The sequence below is a fragment of the Ananas comosus genome, linkage group 12, assembly GCF_001540865.1.
Source record: "Ananas comosus cultivar F153 linkage group 12, ASM154086v1, whole genome shotgun sequence".
Classification (NCBI taxonomy): domain Eukaryota; kingdom Viridiplantae; phylum Streptophyta; class Magnoliopsida; order Poales; family Bromeliaceae; genus Ananas; species Ananas comosus.
This window is the reverse complement of record NC_033632.1, coordinates 1439249-1460368: the sequence shown is the minus strand read 5'-3', so window position 1 is coordinate 1460368 and position 21120 is coordinate 1439249. Positions and strand designations below refer to the sequence as shown.

Here is a 21120-nt window from a genome sequence, read left to right as displayed (position 1 = left end):
ATGTCATTTTACCTTATAAAATTAACAAAAGCAAATAGAGAATGATAATAAGGAATTTATGATAGTTTATGAGGTTTGAGAGGATATTAATGAAAATTTAAAATTTTAAAGAATATTTATGATATTTTTAAATTTTACAAGGGTAGTCATGAAATTGCCCCTTTTATCTATTATGCAACCCATTGCCCCATATTTCGTAGCTGCATTAGAATCTTGAATTTCGCTCTCTAAGATGCGAGTGCATACTATCTAAATAAAATTATAAAATAAGTAGAGTTAGCATATATTTTGTCAAAAGATAAGAACCTATGTGGATCTTTGTTTTGGCAGAACATGTAAAACTCTATTATTTGCTAAAATAGCATTGAACTCCATGCAATAGTTTATCTAACTATAATTTTTAGGGTAAACTTCATATACCATCCGTGTGGCTGTGATTTCGCACTTTTTTCACTTTAGTACCATATGGTTTAAAGTGTATCAAGTTAGTGTCCTATAGTTTTATTTTTATCTTTTTATTTGTTTTTTTGTTAATATTTCGTTAAATTATATACAAAAAATTTCAGATACCCGATATAGATTTATTGAATATTCACTTTAGTACCTTTTAGCTTTAACTTTGTTACTGATTTAACAAAAAAATTAATAAAATCAATAATAAAAAGATNAAAAAAAAAAAAAAAAGATATTTGAAGTTTTTTCTAAATTTTAACCACTAGAATTAAAAACTAGCAGATATTGTGGACTCTAGTACTAGGTTCTGATCATAGCAAACTTTCAATAGGAGACTTCGCTTTCGATTACATTAAAATTTTAGTTAGAAAGTGACCGGGACTTGAAGGAAACGTTTGAACAAAAACCAGGAGAAAAGTAAAGACTTGATGTTAAGTGGTCGATGTGACGACGTGGCAGACATTGTCCACAAAATGAATTTTCCAACGACAGCCTGGCGACGGCTTATGCGTACCCGTCGTATTCAAATTACCTGCAGCACAGATCACCACCTCTCATGTCTCTTCGTCTCTCTCTCTCTCTCTCTCTCTCTCTCTCTCTCTCCTCCCTAAATCTCGCCTCTAAATATCGGTGAGATCGCCTCGGTCGGGCTCTCGTGGCCTTCACCTCCCCTCTCCCGCGAAATCCATGGCGTCTCTCCTCGAATCCGGGTGGCTGGTAACGATCGACTCCTCTCGCTCTTCGATTCGTGCTCTTTTCCGATCGAATCCGTGCGCATTTTTGTAGATTTGGTGGATTCTACTCTTCTCCGAGTGGTGTGATTTTGGAGCAGTTTTTGTTGATTAGTCTTTAGTAATGTAGCTTCTCATATTGATCCATTGGAAGGATTTAGATCGTCTTCGGTGTTTATGGGCTCTGTAGTTGTTAGATTGGTGCGTGTAGTGTAAGGATCGAGGAATGGGAAGGCAAAAATGGATTGAGCTTGGGATTTAGATTCGTTTGATGGTTTTTGGGCGGACTGAGATGCTCTTTTAGGTGCTTGATTTGTGTTCTTCCTGATCGGACTTAATAGCTAGCTGTGATTTTTGGAGCTCGTTTTGTTGATTGGGTTTCAGTAATGTAGCTTCTTATACTGATCCATTGGAAGGATTTAGATCGTGTTCGTAGTTTTCTCGGGTCTTCTATTTGTTTAGATTGGTGCGTGCAGTGTAACAATCAATGAATCAGAAGGCAAAAATAGATTGACCTTGCGGTTTAATTTATTTTGGAGTTTTGTTTTTTTTTGAGGAAAATTTATTTTGGTGGTTTGTGGGCGAAAATGGATGCTCTAGCTGTTTGATTCGTGTTCTTTGCGTTTATATTTGCATGCATTTTGGATTATTAGATGGAGTCTTCTCTCCTTCAGAAGTGTGATTGTGGAGCTCTTCTTGTTCATTGGGATTCAATAATGTAGGTTTCGTTCGTAGTTAGACCGTATTAATGGTGTTTTGGGCTTTTAGTTGTTATATTGGTGCGGGTAATGTAACAATGAAGGTACTCTGGCACAAATGGATTCTGAGCTTGTGATTCTGAGTTGTTTGATGGTTTTTGGGTGATACTGGAGACTCCTATGAATGTTATTTTGTGTTTTTTGCAGTTGGATTCATCTGCTGTTTGTAAGATCATTAGATGGATTCATATCCTTCAATAACTGTGGTTATGGAGCTCTTTGTGTTCAGTAGGTCCCTTAAATTTGTTGTTAGAAGTATCTAGATCGTAATAATGGTGTTTAGGGCTGTCTAGAAGTTAAATTGGTGTGTTTAGTCTATAATTGAGAAATTGGTAAGCGAGAAGCTACTTGTTGATCTACTCCATTCGCTGAATTCCAATGCAGGTTTGTAGTGCTACAGAGATTAGAACCTGAATCACAGGAACATGGTCAGATCTACAATTATGCTATGATATACTCCTCTCTCTGTTTTATCTGTGTTCGTTTGTAAAAAGATTTGTATGCATTTTGGGCACATTGATTGATACTTGCTTCTCTTACTGAGAGATGTGATTTTGGAGTTCTTCTTGATGAGAAGGATTTAGTAAAGTAGCTTCTTATATTGATTCCTTAGAACTAAATATTTTATTAAAGTTATATTGAGATATCTCTGTGGTGGTCAAGAACTTGAAAAGTGAAAATGGATGGTGAGTTTGTGATTTTGAGTTGTTTGACGGTTTCCTGTTCTGTTAGTCTTAGATTTCGGTGCTTTCGTATAATAGCTTTTTGATAGTTGGAGTGTCTTCAAGAGGTTTGACGATCTCTGATATGATACCTGCAATGGGTCCTAATGCTGCCATCAGTTTATTTAGATTACTGATCTCTCATGTAAAGAATGAAAAATCTATTAGTTCGAGTTGACTAAACCAGCTAGACCTATCAAATAGTAAGATGGAGCAAACAGTTGGAACATTTTTGGCTTAATGAAATAGATAGGTCTGATATTTCAGGTATGTTACTGGACTTGGTTTGATATATAATTACTTATTGCATTTATGATGATTTTCAGGACATGGCTGTTTTTTAAGACATGATTTAAACTTCAAAGCAAGAAAATAGCACTAGAATATACTGAAAAAGTAATACGGAAACATCTCAGAGAAAATTGATAAAATGTCTAATAAATTACTTTCCTCAAAAAATGATAATTTTCTGCAGTTGTATGATTTTGTATATACTGCTACTTTATTACCTGCTAGCTGCTATGAATTAGACATAATACCCTTTTTAAATTTGGTGTTGCAGTATCTGATAACTCATTTCAGTGAATTTCAATTGGCTACTGTGGTAACTTTCATAATACATGAAAGTGTCTTCTTCTTATCGGGCCTTCCATCTTTATACTTCGAGAGATCTGGGCTTTTCAGCAAATACAAAATTCAGGTTTGCTTAGATGAACTGCTGAAAGTGGCTCTTGTTGTTTTTTTTTTTTTCAGTAGCTAGCATTTTCTTGCACAAAATTCTGGCTTTCATCTTTACATTTTAAGAGAAACATGTGTTTTGTTTGCAGAAAAAGAGCAATGCTCCTGCTTCACAAGATAGATGTGTTCTGCTGCTAATTCTGTACCACGTATGCGTGAACTTGCCAGTTATGATTGTTTCCTATCCCACCTTCAGATTCATGGGCCTTAAAAGCAGTCTCCCATTGCCTCATTGGTACTCCCAGCTTACTTTTCAGAAACTCTCAACTCTCAATTCAATATTCATATGAAAATTCCCTCGTTTCATATAAATCTGCCCTTTAACAAAAGAAATTTCAAAGAAAAAAAAATTGCTTATAATTGTATACATGAAATCAAAATGTAAATAAATATGAGTGAAGGGGATTTTACTGGTTTATCTTTGCAAAGTTATTCTATGCTCATTTATACCCATGTAAATCTGAAATTTTGTTCATACTCTTAGGGCGTGTTTGGTTCGCATTTTTTTCACCCTGGAATCGGAATCGGAATGGGTAAATCCGTTTGTGGGTGTTTGGTACGCAGGAGTCCCATTCCGATTCCGATTCCCGAGTGGAATGGGAATCCCCCAATCACCTCTTTTTCAATCCGGTCTAGGAGGCCGGATTGAAAGTTGAATCCGGACGGAATGGATATTTATTCGGATTAAATTTATTTTTTCAATTTTTTTAATTAAAATATGAGTTAAAATTTAAAAATTAAATATATAATTTTAAATTTTAATTTAAACCTAAATTAAAAATTAAAATTTAATCAAGTATTTCAAATCTAACTTATGAATTTGAATTTAAATTAAATTTTAATTTATATAAAGTTTTATTCAAATTTTATTTCAAACTTAAATTAAATTTATGGATTCAAATTAAAATTTAAATTGTAATTTTAAGTTTGAATTTGAATAAATCAAAATTTAGTTTCATATTTTGAATTATCCACTCAACTTCAAAGTTTAATTTTTTTTAAAAAAAAATAGATTTAAAATTTTGACATTATTTCAAAATTTTGATGTAAATTTTTAATATTTAATTTTTAATTTGAATTTAAATTAATATATTATAAAGATAATGTTAGTATATTAATTTGATTACGTTTTTTATATCCACCTGAACCAAACACTGATAATGGGAATGATTTATTCCGATTCCTATTCAGGTGATAAACCAAACAGAATTAGGTAATGAGTCATTCCGATTCCGATTCCAGCTTATTTTGATTCCGATTCCGATTTCGACTCCGACTTCGAACCAAACACGCCCTTAGATGTATCATTTCTTCTTTTATTTTGTATTGTGAAAATGTTTTTGCAGAGAGGCATTTCTAATAAGGCATGTGCAAGAAACTAAGTTTTTATAAAGAAAAAAAAAGAAAAAGAAAAGAAACTAAGTTTTTGATGGGAGTAAATGAAGAATCAGATTATGTCTATATTTACACATAAATATTTTGTAGGGGTACATATATATCTAAATATCTAAACTATGAGATTCGGTATATGTAAATGCTTGCTGACATTTTAAAACTATGTAAATCATCTGTTCCTGTAGGACTGTTATCCTTTCTCAAATTCTTTTCTACTTCATCTTGGAGGATTTTGTATTTTACTGGGGCCACAGAGTGTTACACACAAAATGGCTGTACAAGCATGTTCACAGTGTTCATCATGAGTAAGTAATATTTGCCTCATAGATGATTCCTTTATTTCTTATTGAGATATATACATATGCACTGTGGGATATTATCTGTTTATATAAATCCCTGAAAATTGAATATCCTACCATTGTAATTGCAAATGACCCCCTTTTAGAAACATTTTTTAATACAAAACCAACTTCCCCACATTTGAGGGACAACCAAATTCAACTTTCGCAGGATATATGTAATATATATTTGCACAGGGATATAGATATTAAGGCCCTCTCTTCTTTATTACTAATTGACAAATTACATGCAGATATGCTACGCCTTTTGGATTGACCTCAGAGTATGCCCATCCTGCTGAAATACTGTTCCTTGGCTTTGCTACCGTTATAGGGCCTGCTCTCACCGGCCCTCACCTATTAACTTTGTGGCTATGGATGGTGTTGAGAGTATTGGAAACAGTTGAAGCTCACAGCGGGTACCACTTTCCATGGAGCCCATCAAATTTCTTGCCGTTGTATGGAGGGTGAGGCCAAACTAAATCATTTTTTTCTCTTTTCATGTTACCAATGACTTATATTCCCCAGTAAAGTTATGTATTTACATACATCCCTGCAAAATTTGAGTTTTCACCGGGACTCTTAAAATCTTAATTCTTAAATATACGTTATTGTACTTACGGAATTACAAAGCCTCTTCCCCATGAATTGGAAGAAAATAGCATTTTTTGTAAGAAAAATGAACAGGTGAGTTTGAAAATTCAGATTTTACGGGGATATATATATGTAGAAGCCTCTTGTCCATTTGTTCTTGTACTTCTCATCACTCACACTTGACGATTGCTTTTACAGTGCCGACTTTCATGACTACCACCATCGCGTGCTTTATACAAAATCTGGAAACTACGCGTCTACTTTTATCTACATGGACTGGTGAGTATCAGTTTTCTAATATGTACATGTAAGATAACTGATGTAGTTGAAGTCATCAATCTGGTCCCAGTTGAACAAATTTTGAAATTGGTAAGAATTAAGCAAAGGCCCAGCTCATTGGATGAATTGCAGCCTTGATTATTGTCTTAGAACTATCAGTCCAGATCTAAACAATTAGAAAAATTTTCATTTGTACCCACTAGCACCCATAATTTATATAACTAGGTGCCATACAAAGCTTAAAATATCATAATTGCCTTTGTATTAATAAAAACTGTTGAGGGACATACATATGACACTGTCGAGCTTGTGAATGACACATTTGAAATTTGTCCAAAAGTATATCACCAACTATATACCAAGTAACCATATTTTTTTAAAAAAAGCTTCCTGTTGCAGCGGGAGAAGCTTTAAATTGGAGCTTTTAATCTTGTGGCTGAAAAGCTTGCCAACAAAGTTCCACACATATTATTCACACGTTGAATTGCTGCTTCAGTTTGTGTTCTAGAAGCCAAGCAAAGTTGGTTGCTTCATGTTGCAATGGCATAGTTGGAAAGTATACCTAATTCATTGTAAATGATTTACGTTAACCAACATAATGCTCTATGTCCTGCAAAAGCTAAAATCCTCTGCACTGCCTGTGAAAAAACCAAGAGGCAAGATATAGGTATTTTTTATTTCTTTTTCCAATTTATAACTGTTTTCATTATTTCCTTGGTCTCTATAACAGGCTATTTGGCACCGACAAAGGTTACCGTAAGCTAAAGGCCCTGGGGGAAGAAATGAAGCAACTGTAAATTCTTGAAGAAGGTACCTACTAGCTTTCTCACATCTCAAAAGCACTTCTGAGGGCATTTGGATTTTGGTTTTAAATGTGCCTGATGTTCCTTTGTTTTGATAATGAAAGAATAGGCATAAAAATTTGTCTTGATTGGCAACCTAGAAAGGAGGTGAGGTTTTGTTTGCTTATTTCGCCTGCATGATGAATGTATTTCCCGTCGGCAATCCAATTCACCAACTGATCTGTCTTTTGGCTTATATTCTTCAACTTTTCTATTCAAAACTTAAAATCTACTGGATGGACAATTATTTATTTCAATCAACCATCCTTTCATTGGCATGCGGCTATGACGAAATTAAATATTTTTGAGTGTTCTGATAGCACTGTAGTTAAAAGATTAGGAGATCTGTAATTTGGTTGAAGTTGAAATGACGGTCTCACATTTCTTTTCGTACCACGCGGCGGTCATGTTGTTATAAGCTTCGGCAAAAACTGCATCTGTTGGTGGAGAATGATCCCACTTCTCAGTAGATGATGTAATGACAGGGTCAAATGTTGTGCTGAAAATTTCTGCATGCTGGGGCAGCGGAAAATCTGCACCCCACAATGTTGGGCAGTTTCTGTATGGCTGCTTTGATCATAACAACCATTAGTTTTAGGACTTTTTTGCATGCTTGTTCAACCCATGTTTTATATTACTTACGTTTGTTCGTTTGGCATAAACAATTATTTCTCCAATTGTAGCTATAACGATGACAGGGTAAAATGTCGTGCTGAAAATTTCTGCGTACTAGTGCTTGAGAAAATTTACGCCCTGTAGTATTAAGCAGTTTCTGAGTGGTTGCTTTGATCTTAACAACCAATATTTTTAAGACTTCTTCATGCGCTACTTAAGGCATGAATAATTTATTTATTTAACTATTAAGTCAAATCTTATGCAAACTTACTCTTAAATTCTATCAATATGCACTAAAATTTAAGTCGATCATCATCTTACAAATAATAATTTATTAGAGAATGTAAACAAGCACCAAACTTCACTCCTGCTGCAGTTCAACCCCGGTTTTGAATAACGACACTTTCTTAACTACAAGCACGCTGCATATTTGAAATACATCTAAAGTGAATAAGAAAACACATCCAACCACATACTATTATCTTTTGAGCTTTCTATATAGTATATAAGGATACGGTGATTATGTGTATAGTATTTGTGGAGTGGGTGAGGGTGAGTAGGGAGGGTTTATGTAGGGTGGGTACTATGAGATACATTTGAGCTAGAAATGAGGCGAGGGAGAAACAGCTCTGTGGTGCTGCAGTTCCATGTTGTTTTCCGGATCGATGTGGAGGAGGGCATCTAGAAGGGCGGATCGATCGCGAGCTATGGGGAAGCAGTGATCTCTATTACACTTGATAGGTTTAGAAATTGATGGAATTTCAGAATTGCGACATTAATTTTTGTGTTGTTTTGTCGTAAGGTGGTTTAATTGATTAAGAAGGTGTTCGGAAAAATTTATATTAATTGTTAGATGGGTCGATATAGGTTAGACGTTTCATCATTTTAATGGCGTAAAGATATCACAAATGTAAATTAGATTTTGTTAAATAAATACATTTAAACTATTTAAAAATAAGATTTATACTTTGATTCTTGATTACAAGACGTCTGTATCATCATTTTTTAAATAATATTGCATTTCAGCTCGTTTATTTTTGTGTCCACTCGAGGAAAGAGAACTAATTATCGAATAATGTATGAAATTAGATTTTCTAGAACCACTTCAAGTGGTAGTACGTCATGTTCAATTTGGTAGGTACCTGGTATTCATCGGATTTGGAGGCTGTCCATCATCTGAAAATAAGATGGGGGTGGACAAACAAAGTTCGTTTTGCCTGATCAATAGCATTCTAGCTTCATACATATATTTATATATATATAACTTATATATATATATTAGTATAGTATATATATTATGTTATTTATTATATATATATATTATATTTATTTATAATGAACTAATTCTATGCTTCATACACCTGTAAGTTCTACACTTGGGTCATAGCACCGTTGATGGCTCCGACCGCCGTCAACGCAGTAATGACTTTGGCTCGTGATATACGAAGCAGCGTCATGCAAAGATAAGCCACCATTGAAGCCACCTTCCTCCGCTCGCCAATTCGCCTGAGCGGGTAATCAGGGAATGCTTCTCTTGCTGTGAGCTCCTCATTGTTCAAGCAGCTGTCGAGAATACTAAGAAGAGGATCATGTCTCAACAATTCACTAACATAAGTAGAGCCTTCGGAGTAAAACCAGAACAATGTAAATCGTTTTTCTTAAAAACGATAGTTCTGAGAACGTAACCTGTTTGCTGCGAGCCGGAGTTTTGATTGTGCCCTGAGCTTACACAGGTTTAACGCGTATGTGTTTCGCTTCGCCCACTCGCAGGCCCAAGTTTCTTGTGACTTGATTTCATTGCTCCTGATCAATAAAATCCATAGAAGGGTACAGTTAATAACATTTCAAATTATCTAAAACAATCAAATTTTACTCATAATATCAATGAATGTGAATTCAAACTTCTACGTAGTCCTTTAGTTGCGCTATAAACGGAGAATAATATGGGAACCTTAACGAGTCCTGCCAATGGAGGATTATATAAAGTACAATATTACCCCTCTCCGGACGCCTTAATGAAGGGGGTGGGCTATTGGCTTAAACGAAGAGATTCAAAGTTGGGTGGCGTCATCATTAAAGAGTAGTCCTCAGGCTGTTTTACGTCTGTTAGTTGGCTTTGATTTATAGCCTGTCCCTGCGTGTTTAACCTAGGAAAAAGAGAAACCAAAACAAACCATCTTTTTGTTTGAATTAATAGTAGACCCTAGTTTGTCTATTTTTTTTTAATTAAAGATATCAGAGGGGCCCATAACTAACAGCTATCAATATCTATTTTAGTAGAGTTGCAATCGAATTACATGACTTGCGTTTCGATGCATTTTCTAACTTTTGATTAACTTTCATAGATCAAATATATAATGTCTTGTCATATTTAAGCATACTAAATTAGGTAGATTTTTTTTTTTTTTGATGATAAAAATATAGCATTCGCTTCTTTATGACCCGTCATTCCATTTAGAAGATAAACTTAGCTACATGGAGTGATACAATCAGATGATCCTCTAGAGGAGGATGAAAAGCAGGGGCGTTAGATCATGAATTAGGTAAGACTTCTTATATTGCTTACAAGTATGCTGAGTCTTTCCCTGGAAAATGGATTGAACACTTTCCTATTTAGTTCTCTCTTCGTTTCTTAGAGGAACTTCATCACACACCGATTGCCTGGTGACTTTTATTAAGTCCATCGTCTCCCATTTCCTCAAGCAATTTTGAAGATCTGCTTCATTTCGAGCACATGCATGCACTGTCGCGCCAAATCCTGCTAACTCTTCAACAATGGCACGCCTACATAAAAATTTTCAATTCAAAATAAATAAATATAAGTTTAAATTGATCAAGAATAGACAAATAAGGCTAATTACGGATTTTAAGGTGCCTATTTGGATCAATTTTTGGAACATATCTCTAACTTAAAAGAAGCAGCAACAAAGTATTTTTGCAAAATAGTAGTAAAAAAAAAGGCATATCTGGAACTTTTGTTGCAAGGAAACTCAACTTTTTATTTATTTATTTCTTTATTTCTTTACTTTTTGCGATTTGCAATCACATGAAAGTTCATGTGGGTCTATGACTTTTTGCCCCTCTATCGATATATTATACCTTATTCCCCACAAATTTAAGATTATCCTCACCTTGAAATTAAGCAAGAATAGACAAAAAAAAGGTTTATTATAGGCTTTAATAAATGCCTGTTTGTATTAGTTTCTGTAACATACGACAAACCCTTTTACCAAAAGAAGATTTAGAACTTTTTTCGTTAGAGAAAATTAAGTACATGAGAGAAACATGATGAGAAAAATACTTTTAAATTATTTTAATAATTCCAAAGCTTATATTTCATGCAGTGAACAATAATCTAACTTAAGTGAGAGCCTGAAAAATCTTTCATCATTATGTGACAATAAATTAACTACTGATGGGACTTATTAGAGAATTTAATATATATAAATTTAGGCAAGATAGTTAATTGAACCAAATCCACTATTTGCATATTAAATTTCACCCTTCTAAACTTTCTTTTTTTCAATTCTTTTTGTGCAATTTACAATCACACTAAAGTCCAAGTTGTCCAGAATTTTTTGCCCCTTCATATATTAATCATTCCTTAGTTCTTCACAAAGCTTAAAATCAACTTCTCCTTTATTTTTCTACTTCTCTTATTAAAGAGGAAAACAAGTGCAGGTTTTGATAAAGAAACACACAAAAGTTCCAAAAGGAGACTAGTGAATAAACAAGCAAATATATAAGCCAATGACAACACAAATTTAACATTAAAATATATATGAGTTTATACTAAATATAATATACCCAATCCCTTTGGTGCCTCCTGTGACCAGAGCCGTTGCTCCAGCAAGTGTCCATCTCTCTCCTCTCTTACTACAATCCATCCTCTCTCTCTCTCTCTCTCTCTCTCTTAAAAATGCATGCACTTAATTTTTCCTCCAATTTCTTTTTATTTATTTTTTTTATTTTTTTCCCTTTTCTTTGCTAGGTTTTGATTTATAATAACTGGAAGAAGTTCACAGTTCTCTGTCACACTTAACACAGTGGGCCTTCTTAGAAAAGCACCACACTTATTAGCTACAGCTACGGCCACATATTTATTCCTAATTCCCTACCCATTCTCAGCTAAACACATACTACGGCCGCGTGTGCATTCTCAGGCCACTGTTACTAGGTTTATTTGTTTGGTTGGACGTAAAATCATAAAAAAAATAATTTTTCGTAGAAAAAAAAAATGGAAAAAAAATTATGTTTTATAGTATTTATTTAGTTTGTAGGAAAAAAAATAGTTCTTCGTCGATATTTGTTTGATTGAAAAGAAAAAAAATTTATGTTTATTTGGTTCGATAGAAAAAAAATGAATGAAAAAAGTTTTATCCAGTTTGAACTTTTATTTTCCGCCGAAAAACAGTAAAAGATGAAAACTTTAATTTTTTTTTCCAAATTTATAAAAATATTTTTACGAAAAAATATTCTTACGTCGATCCAAATAAGCGAAAAAGTATTTTTCATACCAAAGTTAATTTTTCAATTCGTTTTACGCCAAACCAAATGCCCCCTTAGCTAAACACATACGATGACCGCATCAATCCCTTTCGTTTTCAAATTTTAAGTCTCTTAATATTTTGTTGTTTTAAAATATTTTATCAAGTTAGAAATTCATAAGGAGCAACATATGCTATTTGGAAGGATTTTCTATTTAATTTTGGTCAAAAAAATTCAAATTCACTGAGAACTCCCTCAGCTACAGGCCATTTTGAAATAGACTTTTTTGAGTATATAATTTTTCGACCCACACTTACTCAACTATTTTTTATTTAAATTGTTATACTCGATCGGTTAAATTAAAGATATTATTAAATTTGATACTCCTATTAATTTTTGGTTCTTAATTACTACAAATTTATCTATTGAAAGTAACTAAAACTATTAATTTCAACAAAACTAATCAATAGTAACTTAATTAACATTTTAATATGATCGACCAAAAATAGTGACGTTCAAAAAAAAAAAAAAAAGATTAGAAAGAATGTCAAACAAAATGAATAAAGTTTGAGGGATAATTTCGAGAACTGGATCCAACGGTGGAGATCATTTCAGACAGGGCAAAATGTCGTGCTGAAAATTTCTGCACACTAGAGCTTTGGAAAATTTCTGCACACTAAAGCTCTAGACCTATATCTAGAGATGTTCAATAGAAATATATTATTATTCAGATAATTTTACACCATTTTCAAACTTCTTAGATGTCCATTTTTCCTTCTTTTTCTTTTTTTTTTTTTTTTCCTTCTACCATGATATAAAAACTAAAACAAGCTGATGATAAAGATTGAAGCACGAAAAGGATGGTTCCAATAAAAAAAATGTTACATATACAAGCAAACTAGATACACTTTGAAGAGTAACACAAGTTACACATCCAACATAACTATATTATATGTATATATGCACTTGGAGCTTCTATATATATGTGAAGCGCTTCCAAAAGTTTCAACACCTGTATAAGTTTCTACATAAGCTTCATGAACCTGCTAGCTAGGGAGGACACTAAGAAGCTCCGTTGATGCTGCGGCCGCCGTCGACGCAAACGACTTGGCCAGTGATGTACGACGCCGCCGGCATGCAGAGAAAAGCCACCGTCGAAGCCACCTCCTCCGGCTCGCCGATTCGCGCGAGCGGAATCCGAGCAGTTTCTCTCGCCATGAGCTCCTCATTGTCAAGTAGCTGTTTAAGCACAACAAGATGGAACAACTGCTGTAACAACAAATTTATAAAATAAAATGAAAAAAAACTTTAAATACCATATTTGTGGTTTCGCACTTTCTCACTTTAGTATCCTATGATTTAAAATATATCACTTTCGTATTCTGTAGTTTTATTTTTTTTTCTTTTTGTTATTCTATTCACTAATTTTTTTGTTAAATTAGTGATGAAGTTAAAATTAAATGATACTAAAATAAATATTCGATAAATTACATGTGAGGTGTATGAAGTTTTTTGTATATGATTTAATAAAAAATTAATGAAAGGACTAATGAAAAAAGAAAAAATAAAATTACAGGATACTAAATTGATGCACTTTAAATAACAGAGTGCTAAAGTGATATTTGAAGTATTTTCTAAAATAAAACTCTGCGAATGTTACCCATTTCGCGAGCGGAGTTTTGATTGATCCGGGAGCTACGCAATTCGCGCGTATGTTATCACCCGCCCACTCGCAGGCCAGATTCTTCGTGACTTGATTCATGGCTCCTAGTACAAGATTTCGAAAATCAAGCATATATATCAAAATTTAGTTAAAACGAAAAAAAAAAAATCGAATTCACATGTATCTATCTATCTACCTTTAGTTGCTGCATAGATGGAGAAAGAAGGGAACCCTGTAATTCCTGCAAGGGAGGATATAAAGACAATATTACCCCTCCCTGATGCCTTAAGAAAGGGGTGGGCTAATTGGCTTAGATGGAAAGCAGAGTCAAAGTTTGTGGCCATGGTAACAGAGTAGTCCTCTGCTGTGTACTCTGTAGTTGGCTTAGATTGCCCTGTTCCTACATTGTTAACCTAGAAGAGAGCCAAAATATAGATTATTTGGATCATATATTATTAATTTTAGTAATATATTCAAAGACAAATTAACAGCTCTTTAGATAGAATCTTTTAAAACAAGGGAGATAGTCCCTAGGATATGGTCCAATTTCACTTTGGTACCTAGGATATTTTCGCTTGCAGCGATATTTTCATTGTAGTTGTTGCTCCAATGATTCAGATTAGAACTTCTGCTTTCGTAGCCTATAATAGAAGCTAATGTTGGCCACCTACCAGCTCTAACAGGGATTTTGCTTTAGAGTCAAGCGAAAAACTGCTTAATTGTCTTCAATGCAGACCTAAGTTTTCCCATTTGTTATTTTCTATATGTACACGCAATTGAAACATGGATTCGCAACTTCTTGCTTTCCACACACATACACATATATAGAATTGGGCTTAATAGTATTCAGACTCTTTTGCTATCGAGTTTTTAATTTTTAAATAAAAATTTGTAGGATGATAATAGTGGTTCCTTCAGGGTTGAGTGGGCAGTTGGTTGAATTGTATGATGTAAAGGATGGAATTGATTAAACGGCAAAGTCGAAAGCAAAAAAACTCAAATATTATTAATAGTATTCCAGCTCAACTCTCTCTCTCTTTCTCTCTCTCTCTCTCTCTCTCTCTCTCTCTCTATATATATATATATATATTCTTTGTTAACTAAAAAATAAATCTAGTAAAAAATGGGTTCAAAATATTAACATCTTTAACCCGTTAAGTGTTGAACGTGAGAATTGAATCCACGACCTCACAAAATAAAAGAATCTAGAATCGACTCTGATACTATGTTATCTAAAGATCAATCTGTTAGGAAATATGCTCAAAAAGATATAGTAACACCCTTAAATCATGAACTTTTTTTTTTTGTTGATAGAGAAAAAATCATGAACTTGTTCATAGATGAATACATAATCTTTCGGCACATATATAATATGCATGTAAGATATATAGTTTTATATTACTTACAAGTATGCTGAGCTTTCCTTTGAAAATGGATTGGACCCTCTCCATTAGTTTCTCTCTTTCACATCTAGAAGAGACATCACAAGCTGATCCAGTGACTTTTAAGTTCATTTTTTCCCATTTACTCAAGCAATTTTGGAGGTCTACTTCATTTCTAGCACATGTATGCACTGTTGCACCAAGTACTGCTAACTCTTCAACAATAGCATGCCTGGATAAAATTTTCAATTCAAAGCAAATATATAAATGATTAGAGAATTTAATATAAATTTAGGCAAGATAGTTAATTGAACCAAATCCACTATTTGCATTTTAAATTTCACCCTTCTAAACTTCCTTTTTTTCAATTCTTTTTGTGCAATTTACAATCACACTAAACTCCAAGTTGTCCAGAATTTTTTGCCCCTTCATATATTAATCATTCCTTAGTTCTTCACAAAACTTAAAATCAACTTCTCCTTTATTTACCTACTTCTCTTATTAAAGAGGAAAACTAGTGCAGGTTTTGATAAAGAAACGCACAAAAGTTCCAAAAGGAGACCAGTGAATAAACAAGCAAATATATAAGCCAATGACAACACAAATTTAACATCAAAATCTATATGAGTTTATACTAAATATAATATACCCAATCCCTTTGGTGCCTCCTGTGACCAGAGCCGTTGCTCCAGCAAGAGACCATCTCTCTCCTCTCTTACTACAATCCATCCTCTCTCTCTCTCTCTCTCTCTCTCTCTCTCTCTCTCTCTCTCTGCAGATCTCTCTCTTTTAAAAATGCATGCACTTAATTTCTCCTCTAATTTCTTTTCATTTATTTTTTTTATTTTTTTCCCTTTTCTTTGCTAGGTTTTGATTTATGACTGGAAGAAGTTCACAGTTCTCTATCACACTTTAACACAGTGGGGCTTCTCAGAAAAGCACCACACATTGACACATACAAATTCCCTACCCTTTCTTAGATAAACACATACTACGGCCACATCAAATAACCCTTTCTTTTTTACAGGCCGTCCCAACGCAAGGGCTTGATGATTGGTATCCGAGATCTAAGTTCGAATCCTAGTTGATTCACATTTCCAGCTAAGTTTATTTCTTAATGAAATAAACGAAGCAGATAGCATACTACCGTTTTCTAAAAAAAATCCTTTTTTTTTTTTTTCAAATTTTAAGTCGCTTAATATTTTGTTGTTTAAAAATATTTTATTAAATTATCAAATTAGAAGTTCATAACCAGCAACATAGGCTATTTGGAAGGATTTTCTATTTAATTTTGGTTAAAAAAATTCAAATTCACTGAGAAGTGAGTAAGTGTGGGACGAAAAATTATATACTCAAAAAGTCTATTTCAAATTAGAAGTTCATAACCAGCAACATAGGCTATTTGGAAGGATTTTCTATTTAATTTTGGTTAAAAAAATTCAAATTCACTGAGAAGTGAGAACTCCCTCAACTATAGGCCATTCTGAAATTTGAAATAGACTTTTTGAGTATATAATTTTTCGTCCCACACTTACTCAACTATTTCGTTTTTTTAATTTAAATTGTTATACTTATTTAAGTTAAAGATATTACTAAATTTGATAGTCCTATTAATATTTGGTTCTTAATTACTACAAATTTATCTATTGAAAGTAATTAGAACTATTAATTTTAACAAAACTAATTAATAGTAACTTAATTAAAATTTTAATATGATTGACCAAAAATAGTGATGTTCAAAAAAAAGATTAGAAAGAATGTCAAACAAAATGAATAAAGTTTGAGGGATAATTTTGAGAACTGAATCCAACGGTGGAGATCATTTCCGACAGAGCAAAATGTCGTGCTGAAAATTTCTGCATACTAGGGCTTTGGAAATTTTACACTCTGCAGCAGTTTCTGAGTGGTTGCTTTGATCTTAACAACCAATATTTTTAGCACTGTTTCATGCGTTACTTAAGGCATGAATAATTTATTTATTTAACTATAGTTAAATCTTATGTAAACTTGCTCTTATGAAATATCGGTTCGTTGATACTAACCATTAATCTCAAAAGATCGAGCCGTTAAAAACAACATACACAGATCTCAATTATGACCCGGCCAATCAGTCTCATGCTATTTTGAACGTGATTCTGCCCATTTCAGCCTCCTGCCATTTCCTCGGCTGTGACTAGGCCCAACTAATCTCACCCCACTTCGAACATTACTCAGTCCAATCCGGCCTTCTATCATTTCGAATATGACTCGTTCCAATCTAACCTCCCGTCGCAGAGTAAAATGTTGGTCCCTTTAAGCCAACAATAAATTCTATCAGTATGTACTATAGAATTTAAATGGCTCATCATCTTGCAAATAGCAATTTATTAGAGAAAGTAACCAAGCACCAAACTTCACTCCTGCAGCAGTTCATCCCCAGTTTCGAATAATAACACTTTGTAAAATACAAGCACACTACACATTTGAAATGAAACTAAATATAACACACCCAACCATAACTATACTTGCATTAGAGCTTCTACATATCTGATGAAGCTTTATTCCAAGTTTCAACACCTTAAATTAAGTTCCTGCAGCTTCTGTAAACCTGCTAGGGAGGACGCTACGAAGCACCGTTGATGGTGCGGCCGCCGTCAACACAAATGACTTGGCCGGTGATGTACGACGCGGCCGGCATGCAAAGAAAAGCCACCATTGAAGCCACCTCCTCCGGCTCGCCGATTCGCGCGAGCGGAACCCGAGCAGCTTCTTTTGCTGTGAGCTCCGCATTGTCAAGCAGCTGTTGAAGCATAACAAAAAGGAGAATCATCTTAGTGAGTAACATAACAGGTTAAGTTATTACTATTATTAATTTGTATAAAAAAGAACAAGGTCGGAAAACGTAACTGGTTTGATGAGTGGGGTTTTGATTCCCCCTGGAGCTACGCAGTTTACGCGTATGTCGTCGCCCGCCCACTCGCAGGCCAGATTCTTCGTGACTTGATTCATGGCACCTGATCGGGAAGGAAAAGCACAGAGACAATAACAACATTTCGAATATCAAACTATCAAAATTTATTTAAACATTGATTTGAATTCAAAATTTGTACCTTTTGTGGCGGCGTAAATGGTGAGAGCAGGGAACCCTATAACTCCTGCAATGGAGGATACAAAGACAATATTACCCCTCCCTGATGCCTTAAGGAGGGGGTGGGCTAATTGGCTTAAATGGAAAGCAGATTCAAAGTTTGTGGCCATCAAAAAAGAGTAGTCCTCAGCTGTGTACTCTGTAGTTGGCTTAAGATAGCCTGTCCCTGCGTTGTTAACCTAGAAAAAGAGAACAAAAACATATATTTGAATCAATGGGATCCTATAACTGTTTTAAAGATTAGAAGGATATTCGTCAAAGACAAATAACAGCTATTGATCAGTTGTTGAAAATGTCTTGATTTATGTATCATTTTTCTCCTTATATATATAGTTGAACATGGACTTTTGGATGGAAGAAAACCTTTGTATAGGTCCCTAGTGTATGGCTCGATTTCACTTTGCTTCCTAATTTTTTCCGCCCGTAGTAACATTTTCATTAATTTTCTCGTAATAACTTTTGTATAGAATAACCGGTACAGAGAAGGCTTGAAGGTAGGTATTTAAAATCCTAAATTCGAAATCTTGTTGCTTTATATTTACAGCTAGATCAGCGTGGCTCAAATAGTTCAAATAGGAGATTCTGCTTTTGAAGCCTAGGAGCTATTTTCGACTAGCTGGCTACTTGCTAGCTTTACTTCGTATTGTTAAAAGCTCCAAGCGTTAAATTTGATGCTTCTTCTTCTCCTCAAACTCAGAGAAATTATTTTAAAAGCAAGCGAAAAAGGCTAATATAAATCTAAGTTTCTTCTGATTTATAATTTTTTTTTAATCTTCAATTCCATCAATATTATTATTATTATCTATTTCTAGTGTTCTGTAAAATTTATACGTCTATTAGTAGATGCAATCGATGCAACAATTAGAAACTACGTATCATTAATTAACTTCTTCATAAATCAATCTACAGTCTTTCAATATTACATAAAATATACAAATAAGATAGATAGTTTTATATTGCTTACAAGTATGTTGAGCTTTCCATGGAAAATGGATTGAACCCTCTCCATCAGCTTCTCTCTTTCGCTTCTCGAAGAGACATCACACACTGATCCAGTAACTTTTAGTTTCATCTCATCCCATCTCTTCAAGCAATTTTGGAGATCTACTTCATTTCTAGCACATACATGTACTGTCACGCCAAATCCTGCTAACTCTTCAACGACGGCATGCCTGAATAAAATTTTCAATTCAGAACAAATAAACAAAATGTAAATTAACCTATAGCATACAAATAAAGTTACTTATGTGATCTAATTAAGTGCTGGTTTAGAACTTCGAAAAAAAAGAAAAGATATGAACAGTGAGAATTGATGTGAATTGTAGTATTATACCCAATCCCTTTGGTGCCTCCCGTGACCAGAGCCGTTGCTCCAGCAAGAGACCATCTCTCTCCTCTATTACTACAATCCATCCTCTCTCTCTCTCTCTCTCTCTCTCTCTCTCTCTCTCTCTCTCTCTCTCTAGGTCGCTCTATCTCTTTTGAAAAGCGCTTTTTCTCACAATAAAGCAGGGCTTCTTAAAAAAGGACGAATTAATGGACGGCCACATATCCTCTAGCCACTCTCCTATAAACACATACGAACAAGAGAAACGTAACACCGACCATCCCGAGAGCAAGTGGCAAAGAGCTTGGTGATTGGTATCCGAGACCCAAGTTCGAATCCTAATTGATTCACATTTCTAGCTAAGTTTATTTCTAAATGAAATAAACGAAGCATGTAGCATATCTCTCTCTCTCAAAAAAAAAAACACAAACAAGAGAGCCGTAACTGACCGTCTCTAGAGCAAGTGACAAAAGACTTGGTAGTTGGTACTCGAGGTCCCAAGTTCGAATCCTAATTGATTTATATTTTCGGCTAAGTTTATTTTTAAATGAAATAAACGAAGCAGGTAGCATGCTACCTATCTCTCAAAAAAAAAAAAAAAAACAAGAGAGACGTAAGCAACTATTCTTAGCGCAAGTGATAAAGAATTTGATGATTACCTAAGATTTCAAGTTCGAATCCAACAAGAAAGGTGTTAAAACTCTACCAGCAATGTCAAATCTTTTTTTTTTGTTTTTTTTTTTTTCCAAAATTTAATTTCTATTTAATTAAGGTTAACAAATTCAAATTCACTGAGAACACCCTTAAACTATATGCCGTTCCAAAATAGGCTCTTGACTATATAATTTTTCGGCCGGCATACCAACAACTTTTCTTCTATTTAAGTTGTTATACTTTTATAAATTAGAAATATAATTAAATTTAACGCTACTATTAACTACTAGTTCTAGTTATTTTAATTTTATTCAATTAAAGTAATTAAAATTATTAAATTTAACAAAGTTAATAGTAATTTAATATTTATTTTTTCCTGGGCACTTAGGTGTGGAATGTACGTAGTCTTCTTGAGGCCTCAACTATCTCTATATTTTGTAGATAAATTTATTTATTTAATGAATGAAATTAATAGATAATATACTATTTTTTATTAAAAAAATTAAAATATGAAAGAATGTCATGCGAAAAAATAAATTAATTGGATCCAATGGTGGAGATCGATCGATCCTGCTTCTCCATAGATGATGCAATAACGATGGTCAAATGTTTTTTTTTTTTTTTGAGAAAGATATGTAGTTAACACCTTTCGTTGAAAATATTTATTTATAAATAAACTTAGTTGAAAATGTAAATCAATTAGGATTCGTACTCGAAATCTCGAGTATCAACTATCAAATTTTTTACTATTTACGATAGGAACGGTCGATAATGATGGTCAAATGTTATGCTGAAACTTCTACATAATACATACTAAGACAGCGAGAGAAAAATCTACCTTGGCAGTTTTTGAGTGACTGATTTGATCACAACAATCACTTTATTTATGACTTTTTCACACAATAATACGTAGTCACATCGATCCCATGTTATGTATTATTACTATTTATGTAGCCATTATATGACATAAACAATCATGAGGCAATTGCTTACGTGCCCTTTAAAATTTTTAAA

At 33.7% G+C, this 21120-nt stretch overlaps 3 protein-coding genes and 1 pseudogene across 4 annotated transcripts; 1 reads left to right on the top strand and 3 right to left on the bottom strand.

Annotated features, from left to right (window-relative positions):
- Nucleotides 1013-7169, top strand: LOC109718708 (methylsterol monooxygenase 2-1-like). Of its 2 annotated transcripts, XM_020245086.1 has the most exons (8): nt 1041-1170; nt 2327-2370; nt 3227-3364; nt 3492-3637; nt 4983-5102; nt 5390-5602; nt 5928-6008; nt 6739-7169. In XM_020245086.1, the coding sequence occupies exons 2-8, from the start codon at nt 2368-2370 to the stop codon at nt 6803-6805; spliced, it is 768 nt and encodes a 255-aa protein (XP_020100675.1). In that variant the 5' UTR covers nt 1041-1170; nt 2327-2367; the 3' UTR covers nt 6806-7169. The 2 variants fall into 2 exon arrangements, with proteins under 2 accessions (XP_020100674.1, XP_020100675.1); XM_020245085.1 differs by lacking the exon at nt 2327-2370 and having other exon boundaries at nt 1013-1170.
- LOC109718432 lies at nt 8819-11445 on the bottom strand (annotated as a pseudogene).
- On the bottom strand, nt 12794-15835 carry LOC109718572 (tropinone reductase homolog At5g06060-like). Its single transcript, XM_020244865.1, has 5 exons — nt 15648-15835; nt 15023-15230; nt 13813-14029; nt 13614-13720; nt 12794-13192 (listed from the first exon to the last, which is right to left on the bottom strand). Exons 1-5 carry the CDS (start codon nt 15725-15727, stop codon nt 13016-13018), a joined length of 789 nt encoding a protein of 262 aa, XP_020100454.1. The 5' UTR covers nt 15728-15835; the 3' UTR covers nt 12794-13015.
- LOC109718570 (tropinone reductase homolog At5g06060-like) lies at nt 17346-19656 on the bottom strand. The gene is made up of 5 exons (XM_020244863.1): nt 19459-19656; nt 19090-19297; nt 18088-18304; nt 17885-17991; nt 17346-17777 (listed from the first exon to the last, which is right to left on the bottom strand). Exons 1-5 carry the CDS (start codon nt 19536-19538, stop codon nt 17601-17603), a joined length of 789 nt encoding a protein of 262 aa, XP_020100452.1. The 5' UTR covers nt 19539-19656; the 3' UTR covers nt 17346-17600.